This window comes from Wyeomyia smithii, chromosome 2, assembly GCF_029784165.1.
Source record: "Wyeomyia smithii strain HCP4-BCI-WySm-NY-G18 chromosome 2, ASM2978416v1, whole genome shotgun sequence".
Lineage (NCBI taxonomy): Eukaryota > Metazoa > Arthropoda > Insecta > Diptera > Culicidae > Wyeomyia > Wyeomyia smithii.
The window spans coordinates 78,544,096-78,559,589 of NC_073695.1; the positions used below are offsets into that span (position 1 = coordinate 78,544,096).

General features: G+C 37.3%; 2 protein-coding genes across 2 annotated transcripts; one reads left to right on the forward strand and one right to left on the reverse strand.

Annotated features, from left to right (window-relative positions):
* The first annotated feature begins 5,033 nt into the window (after positions 1–5,033).
* LOC129725384 (regulator of nonsense transcripts 3B) lies at positions 5,034–7,351 on the forward strand. Its single transcript, XM_055681161.1, has 2 exons — positions 5,034–5,386; positions 5,443–7,351. Exons 1-2 carry the CDS (start codon positions 5,174–5,176, stop codon positions 7,294–7,296), a joined length of 2,067 nt encoding a protein of 688 aa, XP_055537136.1. The 5' UTR covers positions 5,034–5,173; the 3' UTR covers positions 7,297–7,351.
* A 612-nt stretch (positions 7,352–7,963) lies between these two features.
* On the reverse strand, positions 7,964–10,896 carry LOC129725387 (ras-related protein Rab-2A). Its single transcript, XM_055681166.1, has 4 exons — positions 10,500–10,896; positions 9,436–9,751; positions 9,197–9,377; positions 7,964–9,137 (listed from the first exon to the last, which is right to left on the reverse strand). The coding sequence occupies exons 1-4, from the start codon at positions 10,543–10,545 to the stop codon at positions 9,039–9,041; spliced, it is 642 nt and encodes a 213-aa protein (XP_055537141.1). The 5' UTR covers positions 10,546–10,896; the 3' UTR covers positions 7,964–9,038.
* Between the last annotated feature and the right edge of the window lie 4,598 nt (positions 10,897–15,494).

The window sequence follows — 15,494 nt, forward strand, 5'->3', positions numbered from 1 at the left end:
GTTGTTTTTGAAGATTGAAACAGCGGTAAAGGAGAAAAAAAGATTTTTATACAACGACCGAACGAAACGGGGAAATAGTTAGTAATACTCCCGAGCAGATTTGCTTAAACCCTCCAGGTTTATTGAATAATATTGGCAAATCTTGTGAGGATTTGAGCTTTCCGCATCGTTTAGGTTGCAGACCAAAATGCCAACCAAAATGGTCATCTCAATAAAAAACCTAAACAAAATGTTTACCTGCCCGAAAAAACACCCTGTGCAAAATTTCAGCTCAATCGGGAATAACATTGATTAGTGGTTCACGCCGACACTTGCGTCATACGACGTGTTTAACAAGCGCGGCAAAACACTTCGTCTTCCGAGGCCGACCAATTGAGTCCGCATTCAAAACACTCGTCATCTTCGTAATATTATTGTCCTTTCACACACGCTGCTTTATTTTAACTCTAATCTGATAAGGATCTACTCAGTTTGGTATTCTTATGCAAAATGTCAAAAAGTGAGTAATCGAGTACTGGACAATTGAGTAACATTAACCCAAATTTTCATAATTACCATGTTTACTCAGTTTTGAGTTATTATCCATGATGTTTACTCACCCCTGAGTATATGTATATGTCAAAAGTTTTCAAGAGCAATATTATCGGTTTCCGAAGAACAATTGGTGTCGCTTTTTATTCGTTGGCTAGCAGTAAGTATCTGATCTGTCATCAAATCAATAATTTCTTAATCAATAATTTCAGCCCAACATCAGTATTGCAGAGGATTTGAAAACACCTAAAAGATCTCTTCAAAATGAACAACCGCATGTTGTATGTTCTACGATACCGTTTAAAGCCGGACTTTTATTCGTGCTAACGAACGGAAACATTTGTATTGATGTACAGTGCTCAACAATCGATGCAATTTAAATCCTTCGCAGTATTAGGTGACGAATGATGACGGATTATCTGGCACAAAAAAGTAAGTCACAGTTCACGGGCAACTGTCAACCGGTTGGGTGCCGCATTCAATGAAGACACGGGAATGATTTAGTAAATTTTCTAATGTTTCGATGAAAAATAAATCTGTGTTTTTGATTGTTCTGAATTTATTTTATTCATTGAGTCAGATTTACAAAAACAGAAATCATTGAATTTCCGTATTTAGGCAAACTGGGTAACTTGTACTCATTTTCGTTAATTTCTGGTTTGCATGAACAGAGTAGATTCTACTCAGTTTTTGACGTATGACGCCCTTACTCAGAAGTGAGTAACCGTAAAAGTACCCTAATTGGGGTACCTCCACTTTTTTCAAAAGTGGATGATATCTAACTCACTTTAGAGTAACAAAAAATGAGCGTGCAAAAAAATTAGAATGCAGGGTATTTTCAAGAAAAAGAAGAAGCAACACCCGCAACTGTCAGACATCTCAAACACTGGTAAAAAAGTGCTGTAAGGAATAGCAATCGATACACGTTCAACTGGGGATAGTAAAATGTTCGTAATTGAAATACAAAAATATCCGAATAAGTTTTATTCTCTTCACCTCATTAGTTAATTAGAGTCTTCTTATTTGTTTCTTAAGCCTGTATTACACTCTTTGACCGAGCGTCAAATATTTGTCAGTTTTTGACAGATAAAAATTTGGTCAAATATAATTGTTTGTCACTCTCCAATTTTAACATGGGGCAAACACGGGCAAACAACAACCATGATGTCAAATAAATTTGACCATAATGTCAGAAGGTCAAATATTTGACCATTAGACAAAGAGTGTACTACAGGCTTTAGGTTTTCGTTTGTCTTGATCGAGAAAAGAATATCATATTCATCATCAAAGGCATGTACGATTTATTGCCATCAGCGATGGGCACCATTTCGCCTATTTTTACTGGTTTGTTAAAGTTCGCATGCTTTTGTCGATTTGATGTATTTATCACAACAATGCCATGATATATAAAATAAAAGTCGTGGGACAATGATGTCTAATATGTTATGATAGTAATAACGCTACATGTTATGATAGTCATAAAGCTGATTTTTGAAGAGGCAAGAAACAGACATAGAAACAATGCGCTGTACGCTTTTGCGGTATTGGAAAACATTTATGTTATCCAAGGAAACAAATTTCCAAAACAAGACTTTCTGGAGCTTAGGAATTCTCATGCTGGAGCCAATAGAAGTTATGGGGAAATTACGCCTTCGAATTTCGTTTAGTGGTAGGGCTCAGAAGCTTCGAATTTTCGCTAGAAGTAAATGTTAAACATAAAAGGAGATGATGTTAACTGGTAATTTTAGTGATTTTAGTTCCGTGAACAGTGAAAAAATAATGTGGTATTCATAAGACTATTTTTTTTTGGCCATGGGCCAAACGCCAAAGTTACGTGACAAGTTGGTTGACCATTAAAAATCGAAACAGTATTTTGCAAACAGCTCCAAATGGCCGAACTATAACAATACTAACGAAGTCCGAAACTTCAATTCGTCGAAGCACGAAAGGTCATTTTTTGTGAAAACTATGTTATATTGCATAATGTTTAGGCAACATCAAATAATGGATTATAACTAGTTTTTTTCGTAGAACATTCTGATTGCAAACCATAATGCGGCTCTGCTGCATAGTCAAGGGCAAGAAATCAAGGCGGCACTAATAGCAAATTTTTTTATTCCACCAGCTCACCTCGTTTTGACCCGGAAGTGCACTAACTGCTGTCAAAACCCTTCTTTATTCGCTCGATTTTGACCCAGTTTTGTCCTGCCGTGCTGCCCGAAGCGCACTGTTAAATTTGTCAGCTACAACCCACTTCCGCACGTGCTATATTCGTAAACAGTTATCTGACATCTCTTTCTTACTTGCGTCTTAAATGGCGATGACGTTTTATTATTCCTCGGCAGTTTTGCCCGCACACAGTGGAATAAAGAAATTCGCTATAAGTCAATGCTATTCAATTTCAATTGAAGTAAATTAAGAGTGCATACGCTTTGACAAACAAGTTCTTGAGTCGCATTTTTATCGGTGCTGTCTGAGATTGTCATTTTCGGTTGTCAGTTGCGGTTGTCAGTTAGAGCGCAAAATTCTAATTTTTCTCTGAAATCACAATATTACGAACATTCACTATCAAGCACAAAAAAAAACAACAGTTTGACAATTCATCAAATAGCAACGATTCGGCTCGTTGCTATCGCGTTGCCAAATTTAATAACTCGCTACTACCCCAGGTGGGGATTGCTATTTCCCAAACCAACATAGCCTAGCAACGCCCGGTGCGGCTGCCGCGTTATGGTGGGAGTTGCCAAACTAGCTTTAGAAACTTCAATTTAGCCACTGGTGGGCTTGCTCTAGGTTGTCAAATTTTACGCATCATGCACTCAAAATATTTTTCACGTTATTGTTACGTGAAATTTCCTGTACTTATTCATTTTCTGTCATTTTGCATGATTTATGTGACAAACATAACATCTACGTGAAAATCACATGCATACTTTGTTTTATCACGTAGCATCTACGTCAACTTGGCAACGTCAAACAGAATGAAGTATCGCGTGAACTCTCCGTGCGAAAATACACAGAAATCAAAATGGCGAAGCTGTTGTCGGATGTTGTCTTCGAACATGGAAGGAATTCCTCGATAACTTCCCAATAAGTAAGCTTTAGAAAAACCATGAGAATCCGGCATCGAGATTTCACACAGATTCAGTTCGAATTGCGTGGAATTTCCTGAACATAAATAGTTGCAGCTAACAGTGATTATCGCCAGCGAATGTCGCAATATCATTTTGCCATTTTGTATGTCGTTTAATTAATTTACGAATTGGCGATTTTGCATGCCCGTGCGACATATATGGATAATTTCTGAAAACTATTCCTAGTCTCTCAAGAATTTGGGAAACCACAATTGAAAATTATACGTTGTATAAAACGTAGAACCTATCAGACAATCAAATGCTTTTCACTTTACCGGTAGTTAAATTCTACGTGAAACTCACATGAAATGCATGTCTACTGAATAAGATTCACAGGATAAATCATCTCACCAGTTCATGATGAACCTAAAATCAATCAAAACCTAAATCACGTAAAATCTACATGAAAATGACAGTGGAAAATATTCACATAACTTTTCCGGTAGTTATAACGTGAAAAATATTTTGAGTGTGAGTCTACACGCAGAGAAAATAACTTTTGAGTTCCATAAGAACCCCTTATGATTTTGCGCCACAAGGATTCATTATAGAAGTCATAAGTTTGTCTTATGAAATGGAGGGGAAATTTTATTGTCGACTACTAACAATTTTCATAAGTCATACTTATAAAATTTATTGGTCGTATGTATGCATGTTATAAGAACAGACATATCAAAATCATAGCTTTTCAATATGAACTCCATGAAGAGATTGATATGAATATCATTAGTTGATAGTTAATTGCTGCCATGAAATTTATAATACCAGGGTATGTTAATATGTTTTGTTAACAAAAACTTTTTTACTTCAGATCTTAATTATTCTTTACTCACAAATATCGTAAATATATAATATATAGCTTTTGAAATTCGGGAAACAAGTTCGCCTATGATTCCTCTTGCCGAATGTCGTCAGCGTTGTCCTCTTTAATGATCACAAGATTCAATAGTCGCTAGAATAAATATAGATGACATGATGTAATGGTAGAGTTTGTAGAGAGGTACTTACAGTTTTTTTGCTCCAATTTTCAACAACTGACACCAGCTGTGCAAATTTCAGCTTAGCTTCATCCAATATCTTAAAACACTTATCTGACGGTGCACTAGCAATAGGAACAAAAATTCTGGTCTGCCATTTTGCAGATTTAATAAGACATGACTATGAAATTTTTAGTATGTTGACGTTAATGAAAATCATAAGTTACGCATATGGGATGCATATATCGTTCATATGAAATTCCAAAATATACTTATGAAATTTATAAGCTTGATATGTAATGCATAAGTGTCTAATGAATGAATTCAAAATTATGCATGTTCATGAGTTGTAACTTATGAAATTCTTAAGTGTTTTTCTCTCAGTGTAGGAATATGTTAATTTTTCTTTGAATGTATCGTAAATATATTTCTTCACTCGTGTTTTCAACTTGCTGAAATAATTTAGTGCCTGTATTGTTTGCTGTGAATACATGCAATGAAAGATATCTAACATTTCATACTGCCGCGAATATGGTAGAATCGCATATAAAAACGCTGGATTCAACATCTGCGGATGTTGGCACACCGGTTGCTGGGGGAGTATCCGCGACTTCCAACAACAATAATGCACCCATAGCTGAAACCGCCGTAAAGTCCAAGGCAAAAAGGGACAAGAAGGAACTCGGAAACAATAATAAACGAAACAAGAAAAACAAAAAGGATACTACCAAACCCTTGACAAAGGTATACTGTTTAAAAAAAATACAAATACATAAAAGTTTTATCAAAATAAATTACAGGTTATTATACGTCGTCTACCACCGTCAATGGACGAAGATACCTTTCGGAAACAGATAGATCCCATACCTGATCATGATGATTTTTACTTCGTGTCTGGCGATTGGTCCCTAGGCAAGAATGCGTCATCGAGGGCGTATATTAGCTTCGTTCGTGCGGAAGACATTTTCCTTTTTAAGGATAAATTTGATGGCTACATTTTCGTTGACTCCAAAGGAGTTGAGTTTCCCGCAGTTGTAGAATACGCACCGTTTCAGGAGTTGCCTAGAAATAGGTCTCGCAAAAAAGATGCCAAGGCCGGAACTATCGACGTGGATACCCATTTCTTGGCCTTCCAAGAAGCTCAAGAACAAGAGGAAAAGGAATCGGCTGGAAAAAGTAAGAGCAAACTTGAATACAGCTATCAAATCAAGGACGAGAAAAAAATAACTTCGACTCCATTGCTTGAGTTTATTGCTCAAAAGAAACAAGAGAAACGAGAGGAAAAACGTAGAAAAATGGAGGAAAAGAAAAAACAACGTAAGGAGGAACGGCAGAAGAAAAGTCAAAGTGGAAAACAGATAGTGGAAGTTATAAAAGAAGAAAAAACTCGAGAGGATGATATTGTAGTTCGAACGGTTCCGTCTCGATTGGATCCAAATCAACAAACAAGGAAAGATACCAATGTGGGAAAAAGGCCAAACGATAAATTTGATACATCGAAAGAGGTAAAAGAAAAGGAGAAAAGGCAGCGTAATCGGAGGGAAAAGGATAAGGAAAAGGAAAAACCAAAACAGGAGAATGATGCTAGTGAATCGCAAGAAAAAACTCTCAATCGAAAACAAGAACGAGATAAACAACGAAGAGAAAAGGATAAAGTTAGAAGACAGGAAGAAAAAGAAAAACCGTCCCAAATGGAGCAACCTAAGCGCGACAAGGAATTTGTTATAAAAGATGAGAAGCAAACCGAACCATCAACATCCGCATCTTTTTCGGAAGGAACACGAAAGGAAGTGAAAAAATACAGTGAACGTCGCAAGGAAACACGCGCTCGTGCCGAAACTCGACTGGCTGAGTTGGAAGAACGTAAAGATAATGTGCAAAATGCTATCACTAGTGAACACTTCAAATCCATCCCCGTTATACCGAAAGTCGATATCAAGAAAAGCGTTCTCACACCACATGTTGCTCCTTTCATACCGAAGGAAAAATCCACTATCATTTTGGGTGAGTCATCATTTTCTCTTCCGCCTGCATTTCCACAAAAATCCGCCACTTCTACGCCTTCGGTAGAGCAACAACCCCAGCAGGAACCAGAGATGGAAACAGCTAAAAACGAACCAACAGTTTCTTCCTCTGTAGAGCCTCCGCCTGCTCCTGATAGCAGTAGTTCCACGGAGAGAAAACCCGATTTGGACGAAAAACTGAAAGAAGCACGGGAAGCTAGGAAAATTCGCAACAAGCAACGCCCCTCGATTCAAATTTATCAACCGAGAAAGCGTTTGATCACAGGAGCACCCTCAAACGATTCCAAAGAAGGTGGAGGTGGAGGTGGTGCAAAAAGTGAAGACGACAAGGCAAAAGAAAAATCAGACTCTGATAGATCGTCCGATAAAAGTTCGAAACCTAAATTTGGCAGCGAGTCGGTTGACAAGGGTAAGCGGCACAAGTTGACAAAAAAGGCTTCTGACCGAGAAAGAATTCGTGATCGACGCTGCAGGCGGAAGAATTCCACCGATGGTGAAGGGGATGCATCGGAGCGAAAAGGAGTTTCCAGGAGAAATTCCAGAGAGGAGCAACCAGCATGCACGGAAGCAGTGGTCAGCAGTGCTGCTGTGCAGATTGATGAGAAGCAGGAAACACTGGAGGACGGTTAAACTAAATTTCATACCCTCTTTGTTAAAAATAAACGTTCAACTGCAACATCGTGAATTGTCGTTGTTACTCTAAAGTAGCCGAAATTGAATTGCATTAAACCATCCATAAGAAAACCTCAATTCGAAAAAAAACCAAATGGTAGCCTGTTTTTACGCATGTGCAAAAAGGTACAGTATGATTCCTATCAGGGGCGACTCGTCCATAGGTGCAAACTGTGCATTGCACACGGGGACGCCAGGCAAAAAATATATTTCAGACGCAAATTTATATCAATATTTTATTGGTTTTTAGTTTACTTTCAAATAGTAATGACTAGAATGACTTGCGTGATTGCTGACATGATTGTGATTACTTCCTCAAATTGCGATTTTCAAAATTTGTAGTTGAACGGGCAGATTCAACGCCACGAGTCGCCCCTGATTCCTATTAAAAACGCTACACAATCTCGTTTGCCCACTTTTCTTGACTACTTCCTATCGGAAGCTAGCGCATTCAAATACCGATGCTATTAAATATCAATAGAAGCTGCCGTTGATTAAAGCAACTTTGAGTTCAATATCATTGACCATTTGCTATGTACAACTAAAAAGTGGCACTTTTTGAATAATCGTTAACAACATGAGATATGTGAATTATCGCATTATCGGCAAACAGTGTAAACGTTACTAGAACTAATTGAAATATTTATTTGTTAGGAATTTGTTTTAAATGTAAATTGATCACAACTGAAAATTAATTGTTATACGAACGCGATCCAAATGACGGTAGCGCTTTACTATCTTGTCTTTCACTTATTTTTTCCATTGCAATTGTTTTTCCTAATTATTCCATTACTTATGTTGGCTCAGAAATGCTCGAAAATAAAATAAAAACTTGTTTGTAAAGGAGTTATGCTTCATCGTCCGTACACCTAATAAAACACTGCAAGTTGCTATCGTACATCAGAACATACCAAAGAACAGATATGGGAGACGAGGCCGTTACTCCACGGGGATTTTTAAGGAAGATTTCGCTCATCGATCATCGAAAAACCTATGGAATACTGCAATCTTGTTTAAGGTTTAATGGAACCAAGCATAGAATCAGTATAATAACCTCGTCGATGTTCTATGAATTTTATTGTTCACGGAAATAAAACCTATTTGGTAAAAGCTTGCTTCATTATGAATTAAAGTTTGGTTAAATTCTGTAGATGCTTAGTAAGATCGTAGTGATAGGTATTATAGTTTTTTCGCTAAGAAATGGGAAGATTTCAACCAGCATTTTTTGCTTTGATGCTAACCCAGTAAACACCATTATTTGTTCACATTTTTTTTAAACACACTTGCATACAATGGATTAGTAATTTCATCATCATCACTTTTAGTTGTATTTCCCATTTAATGTAAACTTATATATTTGCATACGATCAATTAGCGATTTTTTTTATTCAAATTTGCCTGGTCTTTTACGTCTATCAGATTGGCGTGTACATTATTAAAATTAATAAAAAATATGTATTATTTTACAACATTCACGTCCCGCTATATATATAAGTTCTTGCTCGCTAGTAGTTATGTAGATATCTGCTTCGTAAACCAGAGTTCGGTTTCCACGTTGTAGTCACACGTTGCTTTTAATCCATTTTAGTACATAAGTTGACTTGCTCATACGCGAAACCCGAATCAAAAACGGAGCAGAACGATGCAGCAATATATGTGAAGGGATGCTAGTTCCGGATTTAGCTGCTGATCAAATCATTTTAACAGCATCCACTGCTAGACTGGCCACCAGGATTATTTCCGCTACCTAAAGATGGGTTGGTTGGTGAGTGCTGCTGACCAATCTTGATGCCATTAGCCTGTAACGACGAATAAAGATGATTGATGCATCAACCTTAGAGCAATCAGACAAGAATACCTCATTATTGATGTCGAAAACACCCTCTTGAATTTTTTCGTAGATTTCCTTAGCGGTGTTGATGAACGCCTCCTCTACGTTTGCTGCTGTGCGAGCTGAAGTTTCCATAAACACAAGACCATGCTCACGAGCGAATGCCTCACCTTCCTCTTTTTTGACTTCACGACGCGAATCCAAATCGCTAAACAATCACAAAAAAATGAGACGTGAAGCTCACACAAACTGGAAACTTTTTTTACCTTTTGTTTCCAATCAACATAATCACCATGTTAGAGTTCGAGTGCTGTCGTGCATCTTCTAGCCAGGTTGTCAGATGATTAAATGTCTCGCGCCGTGTAATGTCATAGACAAGCAAAGCTCCGGCTGCGCCGCGATAGTAAGACCGGGTTATCGAACGGAACGCCTCCTGTCCTGCGGTATCCCAAATTTGAAGCTTTATCTGTTTGCCGTCGATCGTGATCATTCGTGCACCAAATTCAACGCCGATCGTCAAATCGTGCACAGGTTGGAAGCGCTTATCGGTGAACTGAAGTAACAGGCACGATTTTCCGACACCTGAAAGATGAGCAATTAGTCAGTAGTACCCCATAGATTATAAACCCTACATAAACCCCACTAGGGCCAGTTATTCTCATAGTCATTTAGGGTCGCATACCAGAGTCACTCGATTACTATGAGAATCGTAAGATTATTTCTCTCTAGCTGGGGTGACTGTGAGAACAAGGTTTACAATTTGTTCGAAAAACTTTAAAATAAGCTTCAAATTTCTAGCTAGATACAAATTTGTTGATTTTTCATACTGGTTTTATTTATCATACGAGAATAATACGAGCGATAGTTTAAATGAAGGGCAATTTTCGCTCCATTACAATTCAAAAACGACATTCTTATGACTCATGCTGTGCCACTTGCAATTCTACGGCTTTTCTATAAACATTGTTCACTCACAATGATGCTTAACGACTCCCACATACCGGAATTTAGTGAAAGTAATTTCTTCTGTTAAAGAGAAAATTATCGTCCTAGCGTACTTTTTGGTACACTTGCGGTCTACTAAAGAATGTGGTAAGTTATTATTTGTTGTTTATATTTATACAAAAATAGTTAGTAGACAGCAGTCGCATAAACCCACTACAATAATCATAAATTAACGAGACGTGAGAGTGATGACGGAAAATTATCGATTTTTGCTTCCGCTTTGCTCAATCCTCTCTACACGTATTAACCACCTCATCCAAAGTCTTTCAATCAGAAATCACATTTTCTTCCTGAAAATATTGCATAAAACACTTCTAGGGCTCACCTGTGTCACCTATGATAATATATTTGAACAAATACGCGTAGGACATCTTAGCTGCTGGTTTTACTACTACTTCTGGGGTGTGTTGCAAACACAAAACCTTTCCGTCTGTTTCAGTTGCGAGTCCTGGCTGTTTTCTTTATCAATTTGCTAGCCTTAATTACGTTGCACAACTCGGAAAAACAGTTCCGTTTTCACTAGTTCATATGTTTCAAGCACTGATTTCACTCTAGTTACTGCTGCTGTGGGCAAATAAGGCCTTTTACGACGTACAATTAGGTATAGTTCTTTGTTATGTACCAGCAGAAATTGAATCAGTGATCGAAAAAATGATTATAATCCACTGCTCCTTCTGTGAACAAACAGTGCACTCCGTTACGGAAAAAGAGAGAAGAATGACGAATGATGAATGAAACAGAGTCAAACTCCTGGGTCGCACTGACTTGACACAACTATAAACATTACATTGACCGAGGGGTTCTTTGTACATTACAAAAGTCCATTTTATGCGCCCCTATGGCATCGCGCCTTGCTTCAAGGGCTAACATATAAACATATGTGTAAGCGAGATAGCATATCACCGCCTCTTTTCATACATTTTTATCTTACTGCTGACATCGGGCACAAATTAACTTTAGCCCACGACATGAGTTCATTGCAGGGATACCAAATATGCAGATTTGTCTGCAAAACGCAGATTTTTGGAGTCCGAGTGCAGATTTCTAGTGATTTGCAGATATTTGCAGTTTTTCCACGATTTCTGCAGATTTTTGTCAGAGTCTCCTTATATTTGCGCCGATTTTCTTAAAATGTGTGCAGATTTTTACAGACTTTTGCCCGCGTGAGCGAAATTTTTTCGGATCACGGGTAGATTTTTTTCAGATTTCGAGCACATTTTTCCGGTTTTCGAGCAGTTGCAGACATTTTTCAAAAACATCTGGCATCTCTGGTTCATTGTCATTCACTGTTACAGTCGGTATAAGCATAGACTAAAGAGGCATAGATATCCAAGTTGGGCTTCGCTGCATATAATCTCAAGGCAACACTCTGAACTTGCCATCTGTAGGCCGTTGGGTGAACTAAAGCATATCCACTCGGAAAAATATCATGGTATTCCTTATCATTTCAGTAGTGAGCTTGAACAGATTCTCACACCCAGAAAAATATCATGTTACTTTCAATCAGATTTGTACGGCGGTTTTCAATCGACTTTACAATATAATCTAAATGATTTGGTTCTCAATCGACTATTAAAATTGGTACAAACAACAAATGAGTTATGCTAATGATGACTAGAGCAAGATACCTGACTTCATACATTTTGCTTGCAACACCTTTATAACGGTGCCATCTGATGACCTTAAAACTGTGATTATTAGCAAAATCGATTTATCATGCTCAATCCGCTAGATGAAAACAAAAACAAGATGGCAATATCGTATAAGGATATTGAAAATTAGATGATAGGACCATACAATGATATTGAAAAACATGCTTCACCTTTCACCACCTTGTCGTCATCACCAAATTAACAGTATACAAATTAGTTCAATTTTCGTTCACGCGTAGCGAAACTCGTGTCCGCTGCATACTGCAAGAGTAACGTATTGTGTACTAGTCATCTTTGGTTATGCTTATAAACATACTGTTGAAACGACTATGAACGATTAGTCATACTATCATCAAAATAAATAATTTATATCATGGTCATCTCACACATTGACATTTATTTTAGTCTTGTTGTAATAAATTATTGTTATTATCTAGACCATATAGATTAGTCTGTGAAAAACACCAAGCCCAAAAAGATAGCAATTACCTTAATATTTTTCTGTGTGTGCTCATTAAATGTAGTTCACCCAACCGCCATCATACTCGAAGGGGCGCCACATTTTTGTTGCCCGTATTGTTGGTTGAGTTGGATATCTATGTTTCAATAATCTAAGGTATAAGGCAATCCACGAGACAGTTGCGATCAGCTGATTTCAGTCTGTTTTCAACTTATGACAGCTTTATGTATGTTCGATCGGTCTCAACTTGGATGCAATCCGGATCCAGAAGCGTGAAAAACAAATGTTATCCGATCGGTAGCTCTAGTATCGCGAGTGCCAATCCTAAATACAACAATATAAAATCACTTTTGATATTATTGCCGACATTAAAAGATTTCGGTTTTGGCCGTGTTTTGATTTTACAGCTTGAAAAACAGCAACAATAACAAACGTACAAGCAATAAAACGTCACCCGTGGATTGCCTTATATGGATGCCAATTGCTCGATTTTATGGAATGACAGATGCCACGGAACCTGTTGATTTGGATGTTACCTCGTAAAATGGTCTATAAGGCAATCTACGGTGATGTTTCACTGCTTGTACGTTTGTTATTGTTGCTGATTTTCAAGCTGCAGAACCAAAACCGAAATCTTTTATTGCAAATTTCCGCTGAAACGCGAATTACAAAAAAAAGCAAAATGCAAGCTTGTACGTCAGTTTTATCGTATACCAGCATACGAGAGTGAACGCGATAGACTGTATAGATACGATTAACGAAGGCATTCTGTCGCGTTCGCTCTAGTATACGATCAATCTGGCGTGCACGTTATCTGCATTTTGCTTGCAAGTTGTCTATAATTCACGTTTCAGATGCAATCTGCAATAATGTCGGCAATAATATAAAAAAGTGATTTTTTATTGTTGTATTCAGGATTGGCACTCGCGATACTAGAGCTACCGATCGGATAATTTGCTTTTCACGCTTTTGGATCCGGATTGCATCCAAGTTGCGACCGATTGCACATACATAAAGCTGTCATAAGTTGAAAACAGACTGAAATCAACTGATCGCAACTGTCTCGTGGGTTGGATTTTTTTTTTCAGTTGAACACTTATAGCGAAATTCTTCATTCTGGCCCTGACGACTCTGTTGATATTGGTTTGGTTTTTACTTGCGAAAGTGAAGGAGGGAAATATTTTTGCTTTGTTTTCACATAAATTGTCAATAGGGTGTTTTAGAGGTACGTATATTATTTTTTCTTTTGATAAGAAATTTCAAAAGAAATACATATTCTTCTAACTTTTCTTAATTTAAATAGCAAAACTAACTGAAAAATCGATTTCGAATTTTAACAACTGTAAGTGGTTTTAAGACATACCCTACCGTCAAGAAATCATGACACAAGGAGGCCAGGTCATTTTTCAAATATCTTCACACTCCACAAAACAATGTCTTTATACATAAGAAATCTGTAAACACGGACCCCGTTGAAAGTTTACAAAACTTCCAGTGACACATTAAATCGAGTGCGGTTAATCAACCGACTATTAGACTTCCACTTATTCACACGCGTTTTCAAGATTAGGACATCCCAAGAAACAATTTGGAAGCTGTTATGAGAGCAAATGTGGAACAAAAGCAGTGTTGAAGCAACCGATGCTGAATAAACAACACGTTGAACTATTTGTTGAACAAACGTTGCAGCATTCTTTGTTCATGTACTTAGTCAACAGTGGAACTCTAGCTTAACAGAAGTTGTTCAAACGTTTGCAAGTGATTACCAGGAGCACTAATAAATATGAGCTGCGTTGAAGCACTTTAAAGGTCTCCATTTATCAGTGGCGTTCTCGCCCAATAAAAGCTATTTGAACGTTTCAAACGGCAACTCCGCAACTATTATTCTGCACGTGTTGTTCAAATGCTGCATACATGCGTTTGAAGTCTTTCAAAAAGCAATTCTTTAGCTCTTATAGACTTGAACGCTAAATCACCGGTTTTAAAAAACATCCTTCTGAACGCGTCGTATAGTTGATTTATTGCAGTATAAACATTTTTTAAACCACTAAAAGATTAAGCAACTTGTGTACTTTCAAATCAACGTCAGTGATGCCCCGAAAGATTTGTTTTTATTCTCGAAAACTGAGGAACTTTATGATAATTTGAGCAGCACTTTACAATTGTTGAATAACTTTGATTAGACAACAGTCGAACAACAACCGAAATGGAAAATAGAAAATTTCTGTTCAATGGTTGAAATTTTCCGGCACACAGTTGTCTAGAAACGCCGAAGAGGGTTTTAAACATAAACATCAGAATATTTCATTCAACACTTGTTAAACCAGCGTTGAATAGATGCACCGCAAAAAAGTTATTAGGCTATTGTTCTGTATGTGTTCGACCTGTCGAATAAAATTTCAATGAAACATTTGCTAAGCCGTTGCTCGACTGTTGAAATGCTCTTGTTAAATGCTTGTTTAACCTTGTTCAATAATAGCACAGATAACAGATATCCAAGCTAGAACAAAAACTCCAGAAATCGTGTGTAAGATTTCAAATTCTTACTCGTTTGAAATGCTAACGACATCGTTCTGCAACTTGCGACTTTAACCACTCTAGTGATGGCAGCGCTGGATTATAGTCAAAGCTGCCAGACGTATGAAAGTTCTCACAAATAGTAGATTCGCTGTTTTTGCAACGATACAACACTGTTTTTGTGAGGTTTGTGTATTTTTTCATAGCAACACTAAAACAAACAAATTTATCGCAAACATAAACTGGGATTGAACAAAATTGTCGATTATATACAAATTACAGAATTCGTCTTATCTATTTCTTGTAGAATTCGTCTTATCTATTTCTTGCAGAATTCGTCTTATCTATTTCTTGTTGCACCGCGCTACGCAAGCAACAAGAAGCATATTCACTTTTAACACAGCACACGTCATATTACAGATTAGCTCACATGCATTCATCGATGGCAGCCAAGCAATGGATCACAAGTTCGAATCTCATCAGGGACCCAACAAAAAAGATGGTTTAAAAAGAAGGGTGGCGTGTGACAATGTGCCTTCCGATATAAATTAAAATTTACCCGTAGTATTTCCATGTAAAAAACTAATGAAGTTAATAATGAGAATTATAATAAAAAATATTACCACAAATAAATATGGTTCAACTAATTTCTTCGAACTTAATTTTTGCATTTTGTTTGTGCTAAAATAGC

Excerpts from the sequence above, each read along its gene's own strand:
- LOC129725387 (XM_055681166.1), bottom strand. The coding sequence starts at position 10,545 with ATGTCCTACGCGTATTTGTTCAAATATATTATCATAGGTGACACAG. Across the intron at positions 9,378-9,435 it reads ATGTTGATTGGAAACAAAAG|CGATTTGGATTCGCGTCGTG; the intron begins GTAAAAAAAGTT and ends GTGATTGTTTAG. Across the intron at positions 9,138-9,196 it reads TTTTCGACATCAATAATGAG|GCTAATGGCATCAAGATTGG; the intron begins GTATTCTTGTCT and ends TCGTCGTTACAG.
- LOC129725384 (XM_055681161.1), top strand. The coding sequence starts at position 5,174 with ATGGTAGAATCGCATATAAAAACGCTGGATTCAACATCTGCGGATGTT. Across the intron at positions 5,387-5,442 it reads CTACCAAACCCTTGACAAAG|GTTATTATACGTCGTCTACC; the intron begins GTATACTGTTTA and ends AATAAATTACAG.